The 20,346-nt window shown below is 46.7% G+C and overlaps 2 protein-coding genes across 4 annotated transcripts in view; one reads left to right on the top strand and one right to left on the bottom strand.

Annotated features, from left to right (window-relative positions):
• The first annotated feature begins 505 nt into the window (after nt 1–505).
• Nucleotides 506–19,439, top strand: NIPA2 (NIPA magnesium transporter 2). The gene is made up of 6 exons (XM_081124461.1): nt 506–1,040; nt 8,578–8,808; nt 10,002–10,058; nt 11,875–11,965; nt 13,154–13,314; nt 17,659–19,439. Exons 2-6 carry the CDS (start codon nt 8,670–8,672, stop codon nt 18,291–18,293), a joined length of 1,083 nt encoding a protein of 360 aa, XP_080980587.1. The 5' UTR covers nt 506–1,040; nt 8,578–8,669; the 3' UTR covers nt 18,294–19,439.
• A 6-nt stretch (nt 19,440–19,445) lies between these two features.
• The window catches only part of CYFIP1 (cytoplasmic FMR1 interacting protein 1), a 59,900-nt gene continuing 58,999 nt past the window's right edge, over nt 19,446–20,346 (bottom strand). For all 3 annotated transcript variants that reach the window (XM_081124458.1, XM_081124459.1, XM_081124460.1), the window contains one exon: nt 19,446–20,195. In XM_081124458.1, coding sequence (XP_080980584.1) covers nt 20,031–20,195 — 165 coding nt within the window. In that variant the 3' untranslated portion in view covers nt 19,446–20,030. The remainder of the gene's footprint in view (nt 20,196–20,346) is intronic.

Below are 20,346 nucleotides of genomic sequence, written 5' to 3'. Positions count from 1 at the left end.
CCAGGAGGTCACGGTTCAATTCCGGTCAGGGCACATGCCCCAGTTGCAGGCTCGATCCCCAGGAGGGGGCGTGCAGGAGGCAGCCGATCCATGACTCATCATTGATGTTCCTGTCTCTCCCCCTCTCCGAAATCAATAAAGACATTAAAAAAAAGCCACTTATATTTTTTATTTATTTTTAAATCCCTACTCGAGGATGTGCTTAGAGACATTGGTTGGCTGCCTCCCGACACGCCCGACTGCCCCGCCCCACTCTAGCCCCGCCCCCGGCACTTGGCCCCGCCTCTCCGCGCTCCCGACACGCCCGAACTGCCCCCAGCCCCGCCCCCGGCACTTGGCCCCGCCTCTCCGCGCTCCCGACACGCCCCAGCTGCCCCGCCCAGCCCTAGCCCCGCCCCCGGCACTTGGTCCCGCCTCTCACGCTCCCCGGCGCGCGGGGCTTCCGGTCCCGCTATAGTCCCGCCCCTTGCCCTCGCGGAGACCGCTTTCCCGGGGGGGGGGGGGGGGGGGCCATGGACGCCACTTAAAGGGCCGCTGCACACACTGGCCGCGCGTTGGCGTTCGCGCCGCAAGCGGCGCACGGTACTTTGACTTTGACCCCGGGTAAGCGAACACCACCTTGCAAAACCCCGCCCCCAGTACTTTTCCCCCCGGCCCGCTCGTTCCCCGCACCCCAGGCTAATCCAGGCCTGGCGAAGAGACCGGAACTCGGCCGGGCCACGCCCCGGGGGCGGGGCTTTGCCGCGCCGCTCTGCGCCTGCGCGCGCCGCGTCTGCGTCACTCGGCCGCGCCCAGGCTCTGCTCGCCGCGCTCCCCGCACCGGCGGCCGCAGCAGCTGGAGCTTGTCCCGGGCAATTGCCCTCGGGGCTCCCCATGGAGGAGACGGCGCGCGCGGCGGCCGCCCCGGACGCTCGCACTGCCCCCTGGACGGCGACGGAGGCGCTGGCCGCGCGGGCGCAGGAGAGGTCGGCCCGGACGGCCTGCCTGAGGGCGTGAGCGAGGTGACCGGAGCCGAGGACGGAGGGCGCCCGCCGCCCGGGGTGAGGCCCCTCCCTTTCCCTCCGACGGGCGCGAGGGGCGGCGGGGGCGAGCTGCGCGGGGCGGGCCTCGTGGGCGCCGGCCTTTGCCCGGGACGGCGCGGGGCGCGCGGAGACGGAGGCGGTTTCCGCGGCTCCCGCCGTGGGTCCCGCGGGGAGCCGGGGCCACGCTGGCGGCCGCCGAGTCCTCCCCCGTCGGGGCGCGTGCTCGTGAGGGTCACGGAAACAGCTTCATTTCGTTGTGAGTTTTAGAAGGAGGTGTTCGCCGCCGCGAGATCCGCTGACGAGCCTTAGGGGCCTGTTGAGAGGTTTTGTTCACAGCTGTTTAATATCCGAGCTTTTATAGAGGCAGCGAGTCCTTCCCGCTCCATCCAAAACTCTATACGTTTAGTGTCGTGTTTGTCTCTTTAATCTCGTCACTAGTTTTTTTCAGTTCGTTTAATACAAGAGTAGAAATTCTGTATGTACCATGTACCCAGTTAATACTTTTTTTAAAAAAAATAAATAAGAGGAAATATGAGCGAATAAAGATCTTTGTTTCATGGAGGCTAGTAACCAAATTTTAAAAAGTACTTAGAAACTGTTAAGTCTTTCTGCCTACTTCTGTATTTTCTCCTCTCTAGGCCAGAGCTGCTATGCCTGGCTTTACTAGTTTAAATGACAATAAAGGGTATTATTTACGCGGCAATGGGAGTGAATGAGTCATCTACCTCTGCAGCCTTTTTGTTTGTTTTTTTAAACAAAAGAGACCATATTAAACTTCCTTGTAAGTTAAGATTTTAATTTATAACTCACGTTGCTAAGTCATTAGGGTTGGAGATTTAGGTTCTGCAGTATTTATAAGTATTGCTTTTAAATGTTTTTTTTAATTGATTTTTAGAGAGGTGGAAGGGAGAGGGGGAGAGAGAGAAACCTCAATGAGAAACACCAACATCCACTGGCTGCCTCCTGCACGCCCCCTGCTGGGGATGGCAGATTCGTGCTCTGTGGAGGCAGCAGCATGTGTTGAAGCTGGAATAGGGGTCGGGAGACACATGGAGGTGCGAGGCCGTGTTTGGGAAAGGTAGATGCGGTCTGGTACTCTTGGCCCTTGTATCCAGTTTGAGTGACGAGGATGGTGAAGCCACAGTCAGAACACAGGAGCAGCAGGTTGGGCAAGGAGATGGTGACCTACTCTGGAGCCTAGTTGGAGCGCCACGGGCTCATGTGCCACCTCGGGACCGCATGGAGACTCCAGTGGGAAGGGCAGCAGGCTCAGAGTGAGGCCTGGTTCTGCTACCCACCAGCTGTACGGGAAGTTGCTTAACATCGCCGTGCTAGTTTTCTCATCACGGGTCCCTGACCACAAATCTTACCAAGCTTTTATGAAAATGAAAAGTGCTGTGACAAGTTTAAAGCTGTAAATGTACTCCCTTTGGCATAATTTCTAACCTTCACTAACTTTGGGAGTGTTGCCTACTGTTAGTCACTGAGTAAAGCGAATGAATGTAGGCTTTTCTCGTGGGTGCTAGCATTCTAGTCCTTTCCCCCTGTTCCTTAAGTGACCAGTTTCATAATTGTGTGTTCTTTGAGGTGTATTTATTTCATTCTCAACATACTTGCATTTAATGAGAGTTAATATAAGTATTTCTGTAAATACTAGTAAATTCAGTTGTGAAAATTGTGTTAAAATTGAGAAAGAAGAAGCTGGAACTTCCAAGTCTTTGAAAGTGTGTTTAAAATTTGAATAGGTTATTTCCAGAATTTTGATTCCTCTCAGCTGTGGCATCCTTGAGGTCAGCGGCTTTTTATTTTTATTTTTATTTTTATTTTTTGGTACTCCTTACCTGAGGATATTTTATTTATTGATTTTTAGAGAGAGTGGAAGGAAAGGAGGGAGGGAGGGGGAGAGAGGGAGAAACATTGATATGAGAGAGACACATCAATTGGTTGCCTCCTGCATATGTCCCAACCAGGGGCCTGGGATGGAACCTGCAACCCTAATATGTGCCCTTGACTGGGAATCAAACCCCAGACTCTTCAGTCCGTGGGCTGACGCTCTAACCACTGAGTTAAACTGGCCAGGCCTCAATCATTTTTATAATTTAATGCCTGCCACATAATAGCTGCTCAGGTGGCCACATGTAAATAACAGTACCAGCCAGGGATGGGAGGGGTTGGGTTTGGGGAGGAGGACCTTCCACCTGAGCACCTCTGAGAGCTAAGATGAGCAAGTAACCACCTGGAGCTCGTCTGCTCTGGCTTAGGAACCTAGTTCAGTGAGACTTAGCAAGTTTTGTTGTTTAGCTGTCTTTAACCTGGCCCTGCTTGGCGGCTGATCTTAAGAATAAAAAGTCATCTCTGTTTCGGGCCCTCCCGCTGTGATTGACTTTCAGTGACAGAGTGGGAGCCAAGCATTACCAGGCCCGAGACTAGTTCCTTTCAGGATGTCCTGTTTCCAAACTGTAAGTCAGACGAGATAATTCATTTCCTTAGTTTAGTGGCTGAGGCTGCTTGATAACTTGACAACTTGAAATTTTATGTTGCTTACTGTCCTGTCCCCTCACCTCCCCCTCTTCCTTCATACATAGATAGTTGCACGAGTAAACAAACAAAACCACCTTAATTCTATAAAGGCTTGTAAGTCCCATTCGCCACTTTAGATGAGTGCCTTTTGTGGGGAAGCCAGTGCAAGGAACCAGAGTCATTATCGTTAGGGAGCTTACTGAGTATCTTCAAAGGCGAGCAGTAATCGAGTATTAAACTTGACCAGGCTGTGGAGGTCTTGTTAGCACAGCAGGAAGTGTGACCTGGCCTTGAGTGAGGAGCAGGCTCCTGAGCAGTGTGTAGAGGATGGGGTGGGACGGGGTGGGGTATCTAGACAGTGAGGATGCTGGCCTCAAGGCAGCCATGACCCTGTGTTGGGCAGTGAAGTGGGCAGGAGAGATGCAGCTCCCCAAAGCCACATGCATAAGGTTGAGCTGACTGGTCAAAAAAGGAAAGAGAGAAATAGATTTTAAATAGAATCATGAAACTTTATATAAAATAAATGGAGGCGCCCGGTCAGGCGTGGCTCAGCGGTTGAGCGTCAACCTAGCGGGGTTCGATTCTTGGTCAGGGCACATGCCTGGGTTGCGGGCTTGATCCCCAGTCGGGGGCGTGCAAGAGGCAGCCGATCAATGACTCTCATCATTGGTGTTTCTATCTCCTCTCTTCCTCTCCTTTCCTCTTTCTGAAACCAATAAAGATATATTAAAAAAAATAATAATAATAAAGTAAATGGAGGAAATGCATCTATAGACACAATAAAGTTAGGAGCAATCGAACTCTCGGTGCCCTTAGGGTAAAATGAGTAAGATTCTGTTATAATGTGTTGTTTTAATCACTTCTTCACCTTGTCAGTAGGGGTGGGATTTCCTCCCTGTGACACCTGACCCTGGGCAGATGAGAGGTCCTGCAGTGGACCAGTCACTTACACAGTCCTTAGCCTGGGGGGGGAGAGCCTGGGGACACCACGCACCATGTAGAGCCACGTGGGGCTACAGAGTGAAGGACCAGGAATTGTGGGAGGCAGTTTTGCAGGAACAAGAGGTGGTGGTGCCCCTGGTGCTTGCAGGAGGATGTGATTGTCTTGCTTTAATAATTCTCCCGTTTGGAGGGCAGTGAAGCCTGCTGCTCAGGGACAAGCAGGAACGGTGCCTGGTGCCCGTGAGGAGCAGGGTTGTTTGGCTTTGGGACCTTAACTGCGGGGGCAGAATGGGGAGGGGAACTTGGCTTAGGCCATTGAAAGCCCTCCCCGTTTGACCAGATGTCACGGCAGCACATAATAGTGGTCTTAATTTTAGACCTTATATCCATCTGTGTAGCTTGCATTTAGTGGAAGTTAACATTAAGTGTGAGTAAGTATTAATAGGGGCACATTTGGTGTTTGAAAGTCAGGTTTCTGTGTGTAAAGTGTGAATTTGTATCTGTGGCACTCACACTGGGATCGGAAGTGTAGATAAACCTGTTTATTGTAGATAAGCTTGTTTCTGGGTTTCATCTCTGCACATGACAAAGTTCAGTTTTATTGATTCAAGAAAGTGGAGAGTTATGAACCGGGGAACTTTCATCACGTCCTCAGTAGAACTTGGATTATAATTGAGAACATTGCTTAATGATGGTGATGTTTGAAAGGGAGAGGGGATTTGGTGTACATAATAAAAAAGGAGCTGGCGTCTGGTGAGGAGGATGGGGGGTAAACACGGGCAAACCAGACGTTCAGTGAGTGGGAACACTGCAAGCACACTTTTTAAAAATTGTAATTCACTCAGAGTAGGCAGAAATAATGCTTTCCCCCGGTCATTTTCTCCCCCAGTTCTCTCCCTTCTCCTTGCTGCACATGTTTATGCCTCTGTACAAACTGCATGTCACTGTCCCCGAGTCTCTCCTCTTCAGAAGGATTCCACAGGCAAGCGGAAGTTAAGTGGAGGCTGGGTGTTACTAGTGTTTGGCCATAAAAATGGCAATCCCTTATTTTATTTTAAATTTAAAAGTCCTCAGTGACCTTATGGATTGTGTAGCTTCTGTGTGTTTTAGGGTTATGACTCATCCACAGTTAGTCACCCAGCTAGAGGCAGGACTGAGTCTCCACACCCTGTGAGGACTTTTTTCAGGGCATTATCTGCCTTAGGAGTGGCATTAGCAGGACTGGGGATGCTTTTCCAAATCCCTCGTGAGAGCTCAGTTCTGGAAAGATGTCATGTAGACAGCTAATCTCATCCGTGTTGTTTTTGACTGATATTTACAAAACTCGGAGCACCTCTGAGACTTGAGTGTCTCATCTTCCCATGTTTCAGTCTTAGTTTGTCCTAGATTGTGGAGTGACCTTGGTTTTGCGACTTGCTCGAGGTTTCTACTGTCGGGGTAGAAACAGGTATCTGGACAGTGAGGACACTGGCCTCAAGAGAGCCACGATCCTAGGTTGGGGAATGAAGTGGGCAGGAGGGGTACAGCTCTCCAAAGCCATGTGCATAAGACTGACCCCACCGCCCGGCTGGGTGTGGATCAGTGGTTGAGCATTGACCTAGGATCCAGGCGATCGGGGTTCAGTTCCCAGTCAGGGCACATGGTGGTGTTGCAGGCTCGATCCCCAGTCGGGGGCATGCAGGAGGCAACCGATCAATGACTCTCTCATCATTGATGTTTCTATCTCTGTCTCTCCCTCTCCTTTCTTCTCTCTGAAATCGATAAAGATATATTTAAATAAAAAAAATTGACCAGTCAGAAAAGGCCTGGCATCCCTGCAGCTCTTGTGCACTGCAGGTGTGTTTTAAAAACCTAACATGGAAATGTCCAAACATGCACAGTACAAACAAAAGTAGAGAGGACGATACAGTGGATCAGTGCCTGGCATCCATCTTTAACAGTGATCTCCATTTTCTGCAGGCAAGTTTTGTTTTTTCAGAAATCTAATGGGAGCTTTATGTTTACCTGCAGTAAGCCTGTAGGGTGTGTAAGTTACTGTCTCGTGACGTATAGCAATAAGCATTTAAGATCAGGCTTGCGGGTCTGTGGTCAGTGAGGATGACTTTGTTTTGCTCTTCACATGGCGATGGCAGGATGCAAGAGGCAAGCAGAAGTGTGACGGTCCTCTCTAGGTCTAGAGGTAGAATTGACATTCTGTCATTCACACCCTCCTCCCTGGCCCCACACCCAAGCCCCACACAGCAGGGTGGGGAAAACTCCTTCCCACAGAGCTATTTGAAGAACCATAATGCACCTGAACAGGCAAATCAAAACATTGGCCCTTTCTTCTGTCTGGAGTGTCAGCTCTGTGATAATACTGTTTACCGTGGTTACAGAACAGTATCCTTTAACTCTCTTGCCTGTCTCCCCACTGAAGCCTGAAAGCTGTGGCCCTTTTATCCAGAGAGAGCGTAGTGTGCACAGCCCGTGTTCAGTGAGTGCCGTTTGAGTGGGTGGATGAAGTAAGGGAGGGGCCAGGTGGATTCAGAGAGTTGCTTTTGTTAAAGGCCAGGGTCTCGTAACCTAGAAATTGAAAGACTTGGCTAGTCAGAGAGGGTTCCTGAGTTAGGGTTCTCTCTGAACTGCCGATTAGTGCTGGGAGTTGATTATTTAGTGGAACTTAAAATCTCAAATACCAGAAGGTTAGGTCGCAGTTATAACCAGTCATAAACCTTGTTGCTGAATAATGTTTTTCCCTACTTTCTACACTTTGCTTTAGTTCATTTGTTAGCAGAGTTCATGAGTTGGCCATTTGGGAAAAAAATTGCAGTCTTCATAAGCCTCTGCTTCCTGTCTGGTCTTGTGGCTTGAGCCCTCTAGGTCCCATGGCCTTCGTGCTCTCTGACAAGTCCACCAGGACCACACCTGCAGCCTGGCAAACACCTGTCTGCTGGAGCCATCATCCTCTGCTAACAAAATAATGTGAAACCTGCCTTTTCCCTGCCCCCCTCCAAATAGGCTAAATAAGAGATAAATTACCATATGCTTATAACTACATAGATTTCTAAGAAGGAAATGTATGGTGAGAAAATTTTGTGTTTCTCTACATAGATTATTCCAGAGGACATGTTTGTGAAATTAGAAAATGTGTTCATAAACTAGATTTGTGTATCTATGTCTGATTTTCATTCTGTAAATTTTTTTTTTTAAATTAAAATGTGTGGTTGTGATTTAAGCTTTTTAAAATATATGTATTTTTTTACTTCAGAGAGGGGAAGGGAGAGGGAGAGAGAGAAACATCAATGATGAGAGTCATTGATCAGCTGCCTCCTGCACGCCCCGTCCCCTGCTGGGGATCGAGCCCACAACCCCAGCATGTGCCCTGACTGGGAATTGAACTGCAATCTCCTGTATCATAGGTCGATGCTCAACTGCTGAGCCAAGCCGGCCGGGCTAGAATTTTTTTCCTATAAGCAAAGTTTTGTCACTATGGACTGTCAGTTGAGACTGGAAACATTTTAAAAATATGAAACCAGAGTTTATAAAATCAGTTTAGATTGGTTTTGAGATATCATAATGTATTTGTCTAATTCGTGTACAGCATAATGATTTTGTATGCATATGTTGTGAAATGATGAACATAGTAAGTTAACACCCCTCCCTCACCTCACATAGTCACACATTTTCTTTCTTGTGATGAGAATTTCTAAGATCTACTCTTAGAAACTTTCAAATATACAGTATAGTATTGTTAACTATAGTCACCATGCTGTACATCATCCCTAAGACTTAGTTATAACTGGGAGTTTGTACCTTTCAACCCCCTTCCCCTGTTTCCCCAGCCCCTAACTACCACTGGTAACCACCACTTTGTTCTCTGGCCCTGTGAGTTTGGGTTTTAAATACAGTTTTATGTCATGAGACCATCGTTTGCCATAATTGGAAGAAATGTAATTAGGTTAGTGCTCAATATAAATACCAAATACATTTCTTTTCAATGGTGGCGATAGAGAAAACACCTCCCTGCAGGAGGAGGGAAGTGCGGTCCAGTTTGGACTGCATGTGCACTGTCTTGGTCGCTCCCTGAGCATCTCGTTTTCTTTGTCTCGTGCAGGTCTGAAGTCCACAGCCTCTCGCCTCCAGCATCAGCAACTCTCTGTCCTGTGATCAATGTGAGTCACAGGCACTCCTTCAGTAGCAAACGAAATGAGCCCTGGGCGTGGAAAATATGACTTCTATATTGGTCTGGGCTTGGCTATGAGCTCCAGCATTTTCATCGGAGGGAGTTTCATCTTGAAAAAGAAAGGCCTTCTGCGACTTGCCCGGAAAGGCTCCATGCGAGCAGGTGGGTGCCCGTGTGCCTTTGAAGTGACACAGTGTGTGCTTGCGTCTGTACACAGGTGCCTGGCCTGCAGAAGACTTCATCTTCCTTCCTAGTGAGCGTGTTCAAAACTGTAGACTGCAAGAGTTGTAAACTATTAGAGAGAATCAAACACCAGTTTTGTAAAGAGAAAAATAAGTGAGATGTCAAAATAAGTTAACTCCTCGCTCCTGCATTATCAAACTGGGCAGAGGGACAGTGCCCAGTGAGCATTCAGCCTTGTTTTTAAACCTTGATTATGTCTGCAGAGAAGGAGGTAAGGGTCTGAACAGAATGAGAATCTTGTTGAAGGCCAGAGTCTTTGGTCTGTGATAGAAATTTGATTCTATTTTCAGCATTTTCCTGATGAAAGGGCTTCTCTGGGTCAGAGTATCCTCAGTTCAGGCAACTTTCGAAGGCTGGTGTAGTTTGTTTCCCAGTGCCTGCTGACAGGTCAGGAAACCCTGGGGACACTCTGACTGTTCTGGCGCACTCTGAACAGTTCCCAGTTGTGCTGCATCCAACATGTGCTGCATGTTCTACCACTTGGCCTCCGCGGCAGGCCCATGCTCAGTTCTGACTCTTAGACCTGCTTTGGCAGTAAAAGCACCACCTCCCTTTTCCCTGAGCCATGTCTATGGCTAAAGCTCATCAAGCAACCATAAGTACCGCTCACGTGACTTTATTACTTTGGTTGGGATGAAGGTCAAGTAAGAAAGCAGGATGCGTGTCCAGGCAGCCCAGACTGTGACGGTGCTGTCTCCCTTGTGTCTGTGCGCGGTGTGGGGGACCTTGTTCTCCAGGGCTGCTGCGGGAAGTGGGCTGACCATGCCTAAATGGCTTATCCAATTCCAAACTCATTTGAAGTTGGGTTATTTTTTACTGGTTCATTTTCTTTACTTTGTTTACTAAAGCTGAGTTTGCAAAACGAAAGAAATGTAAGGATTGGTTTAATTCCTTCCTCAACGTTATAGTACAAGCCTAAACATTTTTAACTTTTTGTTATATAATCATAAAACTATTATCTAAGAAATCCCTTTGTACATGATGGAACCTTTATTCAAAGTAATCATAATTCATGAATGAGATATTTTAAACCTGTCGTTACTCGTAGTTGTCATAAATTTGTGGGAGTGTGATGACCCTCCAGGAAGTGACGCGTGTTCTCTCGTTCACAGGCCAGGGCGGCCATGCGTACCTGAAGGAGTGGCTGTGGTGGGCCGGACTGCTCTCAAGTAGGTACAGAGACTTGCACGAAAGCGCGGTCGTTGTAGACTGAAATACTTGCAGATGCGGTTACAGTTTCATATTACTAGCAAGTTTTAAAACTTTAAGTCATTTTCTAAAGTATATCTTTATGTTTTTTAATCCTCGCCCGAGGATATGTCTTTATTGATTTGAGAGAGAGAGGAAGGGAGAGGGGGAGAAACATTAACATGTTGCTTCCCGTACATGCTCCAACCAGGGATCGAACCCACAGCCTAGATGTTCGCCCTGGCTGGGAATCAGCCCGCAACCTTTTTGTTGTTGGGGATGACGCTCAACCAAGTGAGCTGCCTGGCCGGGCCATAGAGTGAGATTATTTAATTTTTTTGATGTTTTTAATTTTTTTATTGATTTGGGGGGGGGGAAGGAGGGGGGAAATCATCGACTTGTCCCCCTTATTTATGCATCACTGGCTGCTGCTTCTGTGTGCCCTGATCGGGGATCAAACCTGCAGCCTTGGTGCATCAGGGTGATGCTCTAACCCACTGAGCTACCCAGCCAGGGCTGGAGCGAGATTTTAATAAACACCCTCAATAGTTGATAGGGCAACCAGAGTAAAATTTTTAAGGCTACGGACAATTTGAACAGCAAATTTAACAAACTTTACTTACTGGACACGGTCACTAAACTCAGTAACTTCAGATCTATATTTTTTTTGGATACGTATGGAATATTTATACAAATCGATTATTTGCTGGACCCTAAAGCCAGTCTGAGTTTTTCAAAGGACTTAATGGAGTATTTTCACAAATCATTGTAATTACATCAGAACTCAATAACAAAAATATAACATGAAAATCTTGGGTGGAAATTTACTTTTATGTAATCCCTGGTTTACAGAAGGCAGACTGGAAATTAGAAAATATTTTTAGAAGTTTAAATTAGGGAATAATATGTTGATACTAAATACAAAATGAAACTGGAATGTAACTGAAGTAATTAGAGTAAAATTTAGGGTTTCATATAAATATAATTGAAAGTAAGAAAGATGAGTCATCTAGTCCAAGAGAAAAGAAGATGCAAAATAAGCCCCAAATATAGGAGGAAGCTTGTGAATAAGGCAGTAAAATGACGTAAGTAGAAAGAAAAGGTAATTACAGCCAGTGTTCCAGGAGGTGTCTCTGAGCAGAACAATGGAATTCAGAAACCTTACGTTGAAACTGAACAAGGAGGGAAGAGGTTAACCAAAGAACTTACAGGCACGTGTGCAAAACCCAGGACTAGGGTGGTAGTGTGGGGAAGGCCTGGGGTGGGGTGGGAGCGGGGCAAGGGGCCACTGGGGGAAAAAGGCTGACATCTGTAATGCTGTCCACAGTAAAGATAATTTTAAAATTAAAAAAAAAAAAAAGAAACTGAAAAGAAAAAGGGAAGGGCCCTAGCCAGGCGACTCAGTGGGTTAGAGCGTTGCCTAACGTTGCCCCTACGCCAAGGTTGTGCCAGTGGAAATTATTTGAGCAATATTTTCACACCAGTTTCAGCAGCTTTTAATTGATTTCTGTTTGTTGTCATAGGATATAAATATTTATTAAACTTGTTTATTAATAAAAGCATGTAAGCATAAATTAGGTCTTTTCCGTTAAAATAGATTTGTATTTTTTCTCATTGGTTTGGGCTCTATTCTAATGTTGATAATTTATAGGAGAACCCTTATAATAGATGGGAGGAAATATGGAAGTTACAATATACAGTCGAAGTAGTATACAAAAATATATATGTAAGTTGCAAGTATTTCCATTTTGAGTAGATATGTTCCTATCTGAGAGTTTTCTTTTGTTCATCTTCCAGTGGGAGCCGGTGAGGTGGCCAACTTTGCTGCTTATGCCTTTGCCCCAGCCACCCTCGTGACCCCCTTAGGAGCGCTCAGCGTCCTTGTCAGGTAAGGACACTGCGCCGGGAGCATAGAACCTGCTCGGTACCATCCAATCACATCCAATCACGTTCAGTGTCATTTACATTTAAACAATCTTGGGAGCTGTTTAAATTCTGGGTCTTCATTTGCTTTTAAAAGGGCATCTTCTGTGTACAGACAGCCTGTCAATTTGTGGTATCAGATGCCTTTGTGCTTTGTCTCGCTTGTGTTCAGAGCCAGCACCAGTTACTTTGTTTCAGCTTTTCACAACTTCCAGTTGCACTTGTCACAACGTATATCATTTGGTACAGGCGCGCTTGGTAGGTGGTGGTTGGTGGTAATTAGATTTTGTACCTGGCTGGGCAGGTTACGTACCCCTGGAGACCAGCCTGGTGTACTTGTTTGGAAGCAGCGGTCGGTCCTTTCCCGGTCAGTATTGTGTGTGTATGCGCCCGTGCACATATATAAACATTGCACTGTAAATTACATGACTTTTAAAGGTGGTGTATGTCTTTTATCCTTGTTTTCCTGTATATGATAGAATTTTTGTATTTATAGGTTTACACAGTATTTTTTATATTTGGATAAAGTGTTGAAACTTGACAGTACGCAGGTTATATAGAGTTAAATGAATGTCAGATGCGTCAGCAGTTAGGATAAGTTTAAGCTGAGTACTTTTTAATTTTTTTTTATATGTCTTTATTGATTTCAGAGAGAGGAAGGGAGAGAGAGAAACATCAGTGATGAGACTCATTGACTGGCTGCCTCATGCCCCCCAACTGGGGATTGAGCCCGCACCCCAGGCATGTGCTCTGACCGGGAATCGAGCTGTGATCTCCTGGATCCTAGGTCAGTGCTTAACTGCTGAGCCACATGGCCAGGCGAAGCCGAGTAAACTTTAAACATTGGTTTGGACTTGGATTCCTAATTAGGGTATAAATTGTAGGTAACTGCATGTATGGTAAGTTTCATGCTGAGCTCCTGCAGTAGAGCTGGTAGCTGTGCTGGTGTAGTTTGTGGTGAAGCAGCCGTTTCCCCAGGAGCTTTCCTGGCACAATTGAAGACACTGTCTGTATCTTGGCCGAAAGCCAGAATCTTTATAAACTCACAGTGTTTTAGTTTGAGGTCAGTTATTCAAAATCTGAATTGTATTGATATTTAAAAATGAGAGAAGTAGCTGATTATTTTAATCTTACCACATTCCCCCTATTTTAGTGCCATTCTTTCTTCATACTTTCTCAATGAAAGACTGAACCTTCATGGGAAAATAGGGTGTTTGCTGAGCATCCTAGGCTCCACGGTCATGGTCATCCATGCTCCGAAGGAGGAGGAGATTGAGACCTTACGTGAGATGTCTCACAAGCTCGGGGATCCAGGTAAGGAAAAGAAAGCTTATTTGTCTTGCTGTATTTTTACTTTTTAATTTAGCTTTTTATATTAATCAAAATTTTTGTGCATACAAAGAGCCGGATTGCTGTGTAGCTTATTGTGAAACAACAGTCACCTTCCTCCCCAGCCGGCGCTCACCCTTGTTTCTCTGTCTGTCACTCTGTCTGTGACACGCTTATATCGCTGCTACTTCCTTGGTCTAGGAATTATGTGTTACATCTCTTACCTATTGTATCTAGTTTTGTTTAAATGACTTGTTTACATTATCTGTACATAACTTTGATTCTCAGCTTAGACATGGATACACAGATTACTTTTCCCTTGTTTTTCATACTTAAGTAAAATATTCTATTAGTTTCATGTGCACAATATCGTGGTCTGACATTTCCATACCTTATGGTGTGACTGCCAGAGCGAGCTTTATCTCACTGCCATGCTAAGCCTTATCACACTGCGACTGACTGTTCCCTTCACTGTTTCACCCATCTTCCCGCCCCTCCCCTCTGGCAACCGATCCCTTTGGTCTGACTTCTCCTTCTTTGCTTAATTTTTTCCTGAACGGAGAGTGATCTCGTTTGCTTAGTTTTCTGTGAAAATGAGTCCGTCCGGCCTGAGTGCTTGCCCATGTCTGATTCTGCTCTCAGTAATTTCACACACAGGAGTTACTCTTGCAGTTTCAGCTCCTGTGAACTGCTCTCCCAGAGCCTTGTTTGGCCTCAAACTAGACTGCTGTCCAGGCCACCAGCACAGTTGTCCCCTGGGTTTTCCTTCATCAGCATCCTGGGATCCCCGGCACTTTTTGCTTTTCCTGGACTTCTTGTCTCCCGAGTCCTGGGTTAGCGCCTTCATTTTGGTGGAGCCACTTTCATAGGAGGCGCGAGAGGCACAGAAGAGATGGGACCTTTGGAAACCTTGCACATATCAAAATGTCCCTGGCCTGCCTCGTCTCCTCACCCTGTGTTGCTGAGAAACTAGACGCATGTAACTGATTATCTTTGTTTATATGTAAATGGCCATTTGACTGTGGGAGCCTCTAGGATGGCCTGCTTGCCCTCACTGTCTGAAATTCCCCACTGAATGTGCCTAGGTGTGGGTCAGTTTTTATCCATTGTGCTGAGTATGGATGGGTTGTTTTGGGGGAGTTTTTGTTTTGTAGCACACAAAATAGTATTTATTTTGCAAGAACCATACAAACAAAAAGGTGCATGTTGCCTATAGGGGAGGGAAGAGGGAGCAGGCTCTGGGTAACTAGAAAACCACTTCAAGCCAGTAGGTAGGAGAGGGGGTGATTGGAGAAGAGAGTGTGTTAAAGAAAGTGGGAAGTCAGATTCGAGAGAGGATTGGAAACAATTGTGAAGGTCTGCAAGCCCGACAAAAGAATGGAAATATGCTCAAGGAGGTGAGAGCCCTAAAGGACTGAGCAGGGCGGCATGTGAGGAAGTGAACTCAGGTGGTTGGAGGTGAATCTGTGGTGAGCTGAGCACAGGGCTGAAGGGGGTCTGGAGCAGGCGAGGCTGGAGGTGGATGCTGGAGAGACCTTGGGATCGATTCCTGTCTGCATGTAGACACTAATAGGCAGGGTCAAGTCAGAGTACACCGTGGTCTGGAACCAGAAGCCAGGGGGAGAAACCAAGTCTAGTAACTGTGATTTCTCACGCTGGAAATCTAGTTTCCCGGTAAAGGACTCAGGATTATTGAGCAAGTGTCACAAGCAGCTCCTAAGTGCACCCATGTTAGAGTTGGCAGGCATCTTTTTTTCCAGATGACAAAAGAGAGGACCCGAGGGTTCAGTTAATTGCTCCAAGCCACCCAGTTACCTGGAGAGAGGATGGGCTAGAACCAGGCTCTTCACTTCCAGTCCAATGACCTTACTGGACCTGTGTTGGTGGTGAGGTCTGGATGTCGAGGCCATTCACATTTAGATTTCTCAGTTTGCCTGACCATCAGCAGTTTTCAAGAAAGATGATTTACCTGCTCTGTCCCAGCCCTGCCAGCCTAGTTTCGGTCGAGATGCACATGAGCTGTCTGGCTGGTCAGGCGTCTAAACAAAAGCTCCTGGTGTTGACTTTGCTGATCCTTACACCTGCATGACTGAGCATATAGGACTCACCAAGGGCCAGCCCCATCGGGTAGTGTTCCCACTCCGCCCTGGATAGAAATGCAAAGCAAATGACTGCTGAAAAGATCCTAACCTCCCACCCAGACTGAAACCCCCTAGGCAGTACCCCTGACCAGTGGTCCTCCTGCCACTGTGTGTTTTCAGGAATGGGGCTGTCCATCCCTTTGTCAGGACCGCTCAGGTGACTAGAAAGCTCTGAGGCTGAGTCCCATGTCACTGCAGGTGATCCTGTGGAAGTAACACAGGCTTTGGAGTCAGGCGACTTGAGTTAGAATCCTAACTATGTGATTTGCTGCTGACTTGAGTAAGTTACTTACCTTCCATCAGCCACGTTCACCTCATTTGTACATCAGGGGTGATACTGTTCTACAGCGTTACTATGGATATTAAGAGATTGACAGTAAAATGCCCCGTGTAGCACCTGACACAGAGCTAATAAAGTGATGGCTGTCATTGTCAGCATTGTCATCCCACCTGTAGGTCTAGTTTGCCCAATGGCACTATGAACGTATGACTTTCAGCACATTCACATGCTTGATTTTGGCTGTCCTCTTATTCCTGAGGGCTCTTTTTTCAGAGTGAGCATCCACTGTTTCTCTCTCAGTTATCCAGACTGGCTGTGAGCCTGCACGTGATGTCTGTAGGACAGGGTGCCAGGAACAGAGCCCTCCAGGTGTGCTCTGGGTGCTTCAAACAGGGAGACCGTAAGCCTCTCCTCAAGCTGCCTGGGACACCTTTAGCTTTTTTGGCAGCCCTGTCACATGCTGCCTTAGTCCTGTGAAAACCCCAGGTGGTGGTCACATGAATGAGTTTTAAGTCTTCCCCACTCTGAACTGTGTAGAGTCGGGCTCAGGAGCGTCTCCCAGCCACCTGCCCTGACTGCATCTAACCCTCACAGCCGCCCCACGACAGGTGCTACCATCTGCATTCTTAGACGAGGAAACAGGGACAGCAGTCACTCTGGTCACTCCTCAAACACGAATATAACAGGATTGTTAAAGAAGGAAAACACAGAAACAAGGACAGAGAAGGAAATGCAGCAATGATGTTATGGAAGCCAGCAAGCAGAGGATGACTAGTGACCTAGAGCAGACCGCAGGAAGCTGAACCCCACACCAGCAGTGATGCAGTAGGTAGCTCGAAGTAGGGGCGGGGACTGAAACCAGGAGGCCTGGCTGAATTTCATTCTAGAAGCAATGAGCCCTTGGGAAGTCGGAGGGCAAAAAGGCGACCTTGGGGACTGGGATGAGCTGCCACTGCCCACTGCTCCCCTGGTTGCAAGTCTCGTGGGGACCCTTAGAGTTTAGGAGGAAGTAAACAGTTATAGAGAAAGCCTGAGCTGGTATCCTGTGTTGAGGGGTTTCTCTCTCTTCTCTGGGTGGGAATCGGAGGAGAGGGTTTCAGTAGAATATTCATCAGCTTTCCAGGTGAATCTTTAATATGCTGATGCATCAAAATGAGCCTATAGGGAGTTTGGGATTATTCTTTGGTCTACTTTACTGTTTTACTTTTATCTTGGGTCTATCTGGCTCTAGTTGGATTTTATTTCCCGACTTCATCTGTCTTCGGGTTTGGCTGGCACAGATGGCATTAATTGGGCCTCTGTTTTCTGGCCCCCAGGCCAGTGTGATTTAAGCTGTGTGTTCTCTGGCCAGGGAGGACAGGTATGAACCATTGGCTCTCAGGTGGCTTTGTTTGGGGAAGAGAAGGTCTTGGGATTCACTAGCTGGCATAAGTTGTTCAGATTGTTTGGCTGTGCTTAATTTTCATGTCTCAGTTTACCCAGTCCACTTGTCCAGGGGTTTTTCTAGCTGCTGCTTATCCTGCCTCAACCTCATGATTCTCTCCACTGGTTTCCAATGGACTGTCCCTGGAGTCTAATACTCCCGGGGGTGGACAGTCGGGGTGCCTCCAGAATGGATGGCTGTGAGTCGGCCTGATTCTGTTTTCTTTGTTGTGATTATCATGAGGCCAAAGATGCTACTTTAAAAATGTTAGTTGTGTCACAATTGTGAATATGGTGCGTGGTTTAACCTTCCCCGCGTGTACCTCCCTAAACTTTGCGGGTGTGCTCTTGCTGGGGCAGCAGAGAAAGCTGTTTTCCTCACAGGGCCACACCTCTCCTTCCTGCCCAGTATTTTGTTTAGGACTCTCAGCTCTCTTTCAGTCCTGAAACATTTGACTAAACAGATCTTGTCTTTGCCTCGTCAAGGTTTTGTGATCTTTGCGACACTTGTGGTCATTGTGTCCTTGATACTAATCTTTGTGGTGGGACCGCGCCATGGACAGACGAACATCCTCGTGTACATCACGATCTGCTCCGTGATCGGAGCGTTTTCGGTCTCCTGTGTGAAGGGCTTGGGCATCGCTATCAAGGAGCTGTTTGCCGGCAAGCCCGTGCTGCAGCACCCCCTGGCCTGGGCCCTGCTGCTGAGCCTCATCGTGTGCGTGAGCACGCAGATCAACTACCTGAACAGGGCCCTGGACATCTTCAACACCTCCCTGGTGACCCCCATCTACTACGTTGCTTTCACGACGTCTGTGCTAACCTGTTCAGCCATCCTCTTCAAGGAGTGGCAGGACATGCCCGTCGATGACATCATCGGCACCCTGAGCGGCTTCTGCACCATCATTGTGGGCATCTTCCTGCTGCACGCCTTCAAAGACGTCAGCTTCAGCCTCGCCAGTCTTCCCGTGTCTTTTCGAAAAGATGAGAAAGCAGCAAACGGCAATCTCACGGACATGTACGAAGTTCTTAGTAACAGTGAAGAAAGTTTAACCTGTGGGATTGAGCAGCACACGGGGGAGAACATCTCCCGGAGAAACGGAAATCTTACAGCCTTTTAAGAAAGTGATCAGAGCTTACCCATAATTATTGTTATAAAGTGAATTTGAGTGTTGGAATATGTCTGAAAAAGCATTATCTCAAACAATGTTCTCTAGAGACAATCTTTTTTAAGATTTAACTAATTTGGACCAAGAAATTACTTTTCTTATATTTAAATGATGGTAGCTCACTAAAATGACCTCAGTACCTGGCCAATTTTTGTTAACATTGTGTTACTATAGTGGCATTTAAATTTTTCTTTCACAGAATCTGAATGCACTAATGACAGTTTTAAGTCTATAAAATGCTTTATTTTTTCATCGGTGGTGAAAGTGCGACGTGTCCATTTGTCATTCCCACTCGCAGTCCCTGAGCCTTAAGGCTTTTTGATTTAAAAAAGAACTTATCCCAATACATTGCCCTGTGATTTCCCTTACCTACAAAAATGACTCTTGTTTGATGAGTCATCTTAATTTTGAAATGTTGAAGAGAATCCTAAGTTACTAGGAAAGTACCCTACGGAGTACTTCTCCGGTGACTTGTCCCAGCACAGAGACAGCCCTCCTGGACCCGCGCGTCCTTGTCTGTCCTGCTGCCTGGCGGTTCTGTCCTTCAGTTCTCTGATCCCTTGGTACCCGGACCTTGACGACCATTTCACATCCGCTCTTGTACTTTCCAATATATTTTCATAATGAGTTATATATATTGTCATTTAGATCTTCTAACAACTCTGGGAAATAAAGTCAGAAGACTAAGGCAATTTTTAAAATTTAGCTCATGTTATAATAAAAAAACAAATTGAAACAAAGTTCTTTTGAAGTCTGAATGCTTAGAACAAACTTAAAGATGTTTGTAAAATCTGGTTCCTTTCCAAGTATTTTACTTTGCTTACGAGTCAATTTAAAAACATCAAATGCGCCCTGGCCAGTGTGGCTCAGTGATTGAGTGTCATCCAGTGCACCTGGAGGTCACCGGTTCAATTCCTGGTCAGGGCACATGCCCTGACAGTGGGCTTGGTCCCCAGTAGGGGGTGTACTGGAGGCAGCCGGTCAATGCTTCTCTCTGTCTCCCTTCCTCTCTCTCTAAAATCAATAAAAACTTAAGAAACAAAAGAGCGTACCTTGTCCAAGCCAGGGAACACGGGGTCGCAGTAAAGGAACGGCTGCAAACGGGTTTCGTTAGTTTTATTTCTATGCCCTTTAAATCAACCCTCACAAATTAGGTTTTGTTACAGCTGGATTAGTAGAAACAGGAGTCAAGGTCACTATTTTCTGACAGACTTGACGTAAAAAGGGAAGGGAACAACGACTGAGACGTCATAAAAGACCAGTAGAAAAGTCCCTATGCAAAAGCTACGTAATCACGAACTTCGATTCTAATCAGTAACGGATTTTATTACCGGGAGCTGGCATTAAGTTTCTTGCTTAAGTTCCTGAGTCTTTCCCTGAACATCACCGATGCTTCGCTGAGCTCAGCGGTGCTCGTGACATTCATAAAAAGACGGGAAATACTGGAACAGGATGGCGACACAGCAGCCGGTAGGCTCAGACTTCCTCATTCCCAAAAGCATATACAATTTGTCTAGAAAAATAAGTCAATTTTATAAAATTAGGCCTGCGGACTGAAAAGCACCCCTTTAGCAGGTACATAGACACTGACTAGCCCCTAAAAATCCCTAGTTTATGAGACGCAAACGTGCTCTATAGTTACTGAACGCAGTGGGGACCAGGACTCCAAACACCGGCGGCCTGCTTTCCTCAGCTGCTGGCCAGGGACTGGTGGATGGGGGGCTGGAAGCAGCGGACGTGCTCCACGGGCGTGCTCTCCCCGTCGCCCGACTTCAGGTACTTGTCCAGGATGGTGATGATCTCGTCATTTAGGATCTGGAACTTGCGAATTCTCTCCACCATCTTCTTCAAAGGCTACAGCAGTTAAAACGAGATGTTTTACTCTTAAAACGTACTCCTTTGTTCTTTACGTTTCAAAATGTCAGGACTGTCATATTTCCCCCCCAAAATTATAGCAAACTATTGACACACATACCAGTTCTCTAATGCAACTATTGGAACAATG

This window comes from Miniopterus schreibersii (genome assembly GCF_964146895.1).
Source record: "Miniopterus schreibersii genome assembly, chromosome: 22".
Lineage (NCBI taxonomy): Eukaryota > Metazoa > Chordata > Mammalia > Chiroptera > Miniopteridae > Miniopterus > Miniopterus schreibersii.
This window is presented reverse-complemented; position numbering and strand designations above follow the sequence as displayed.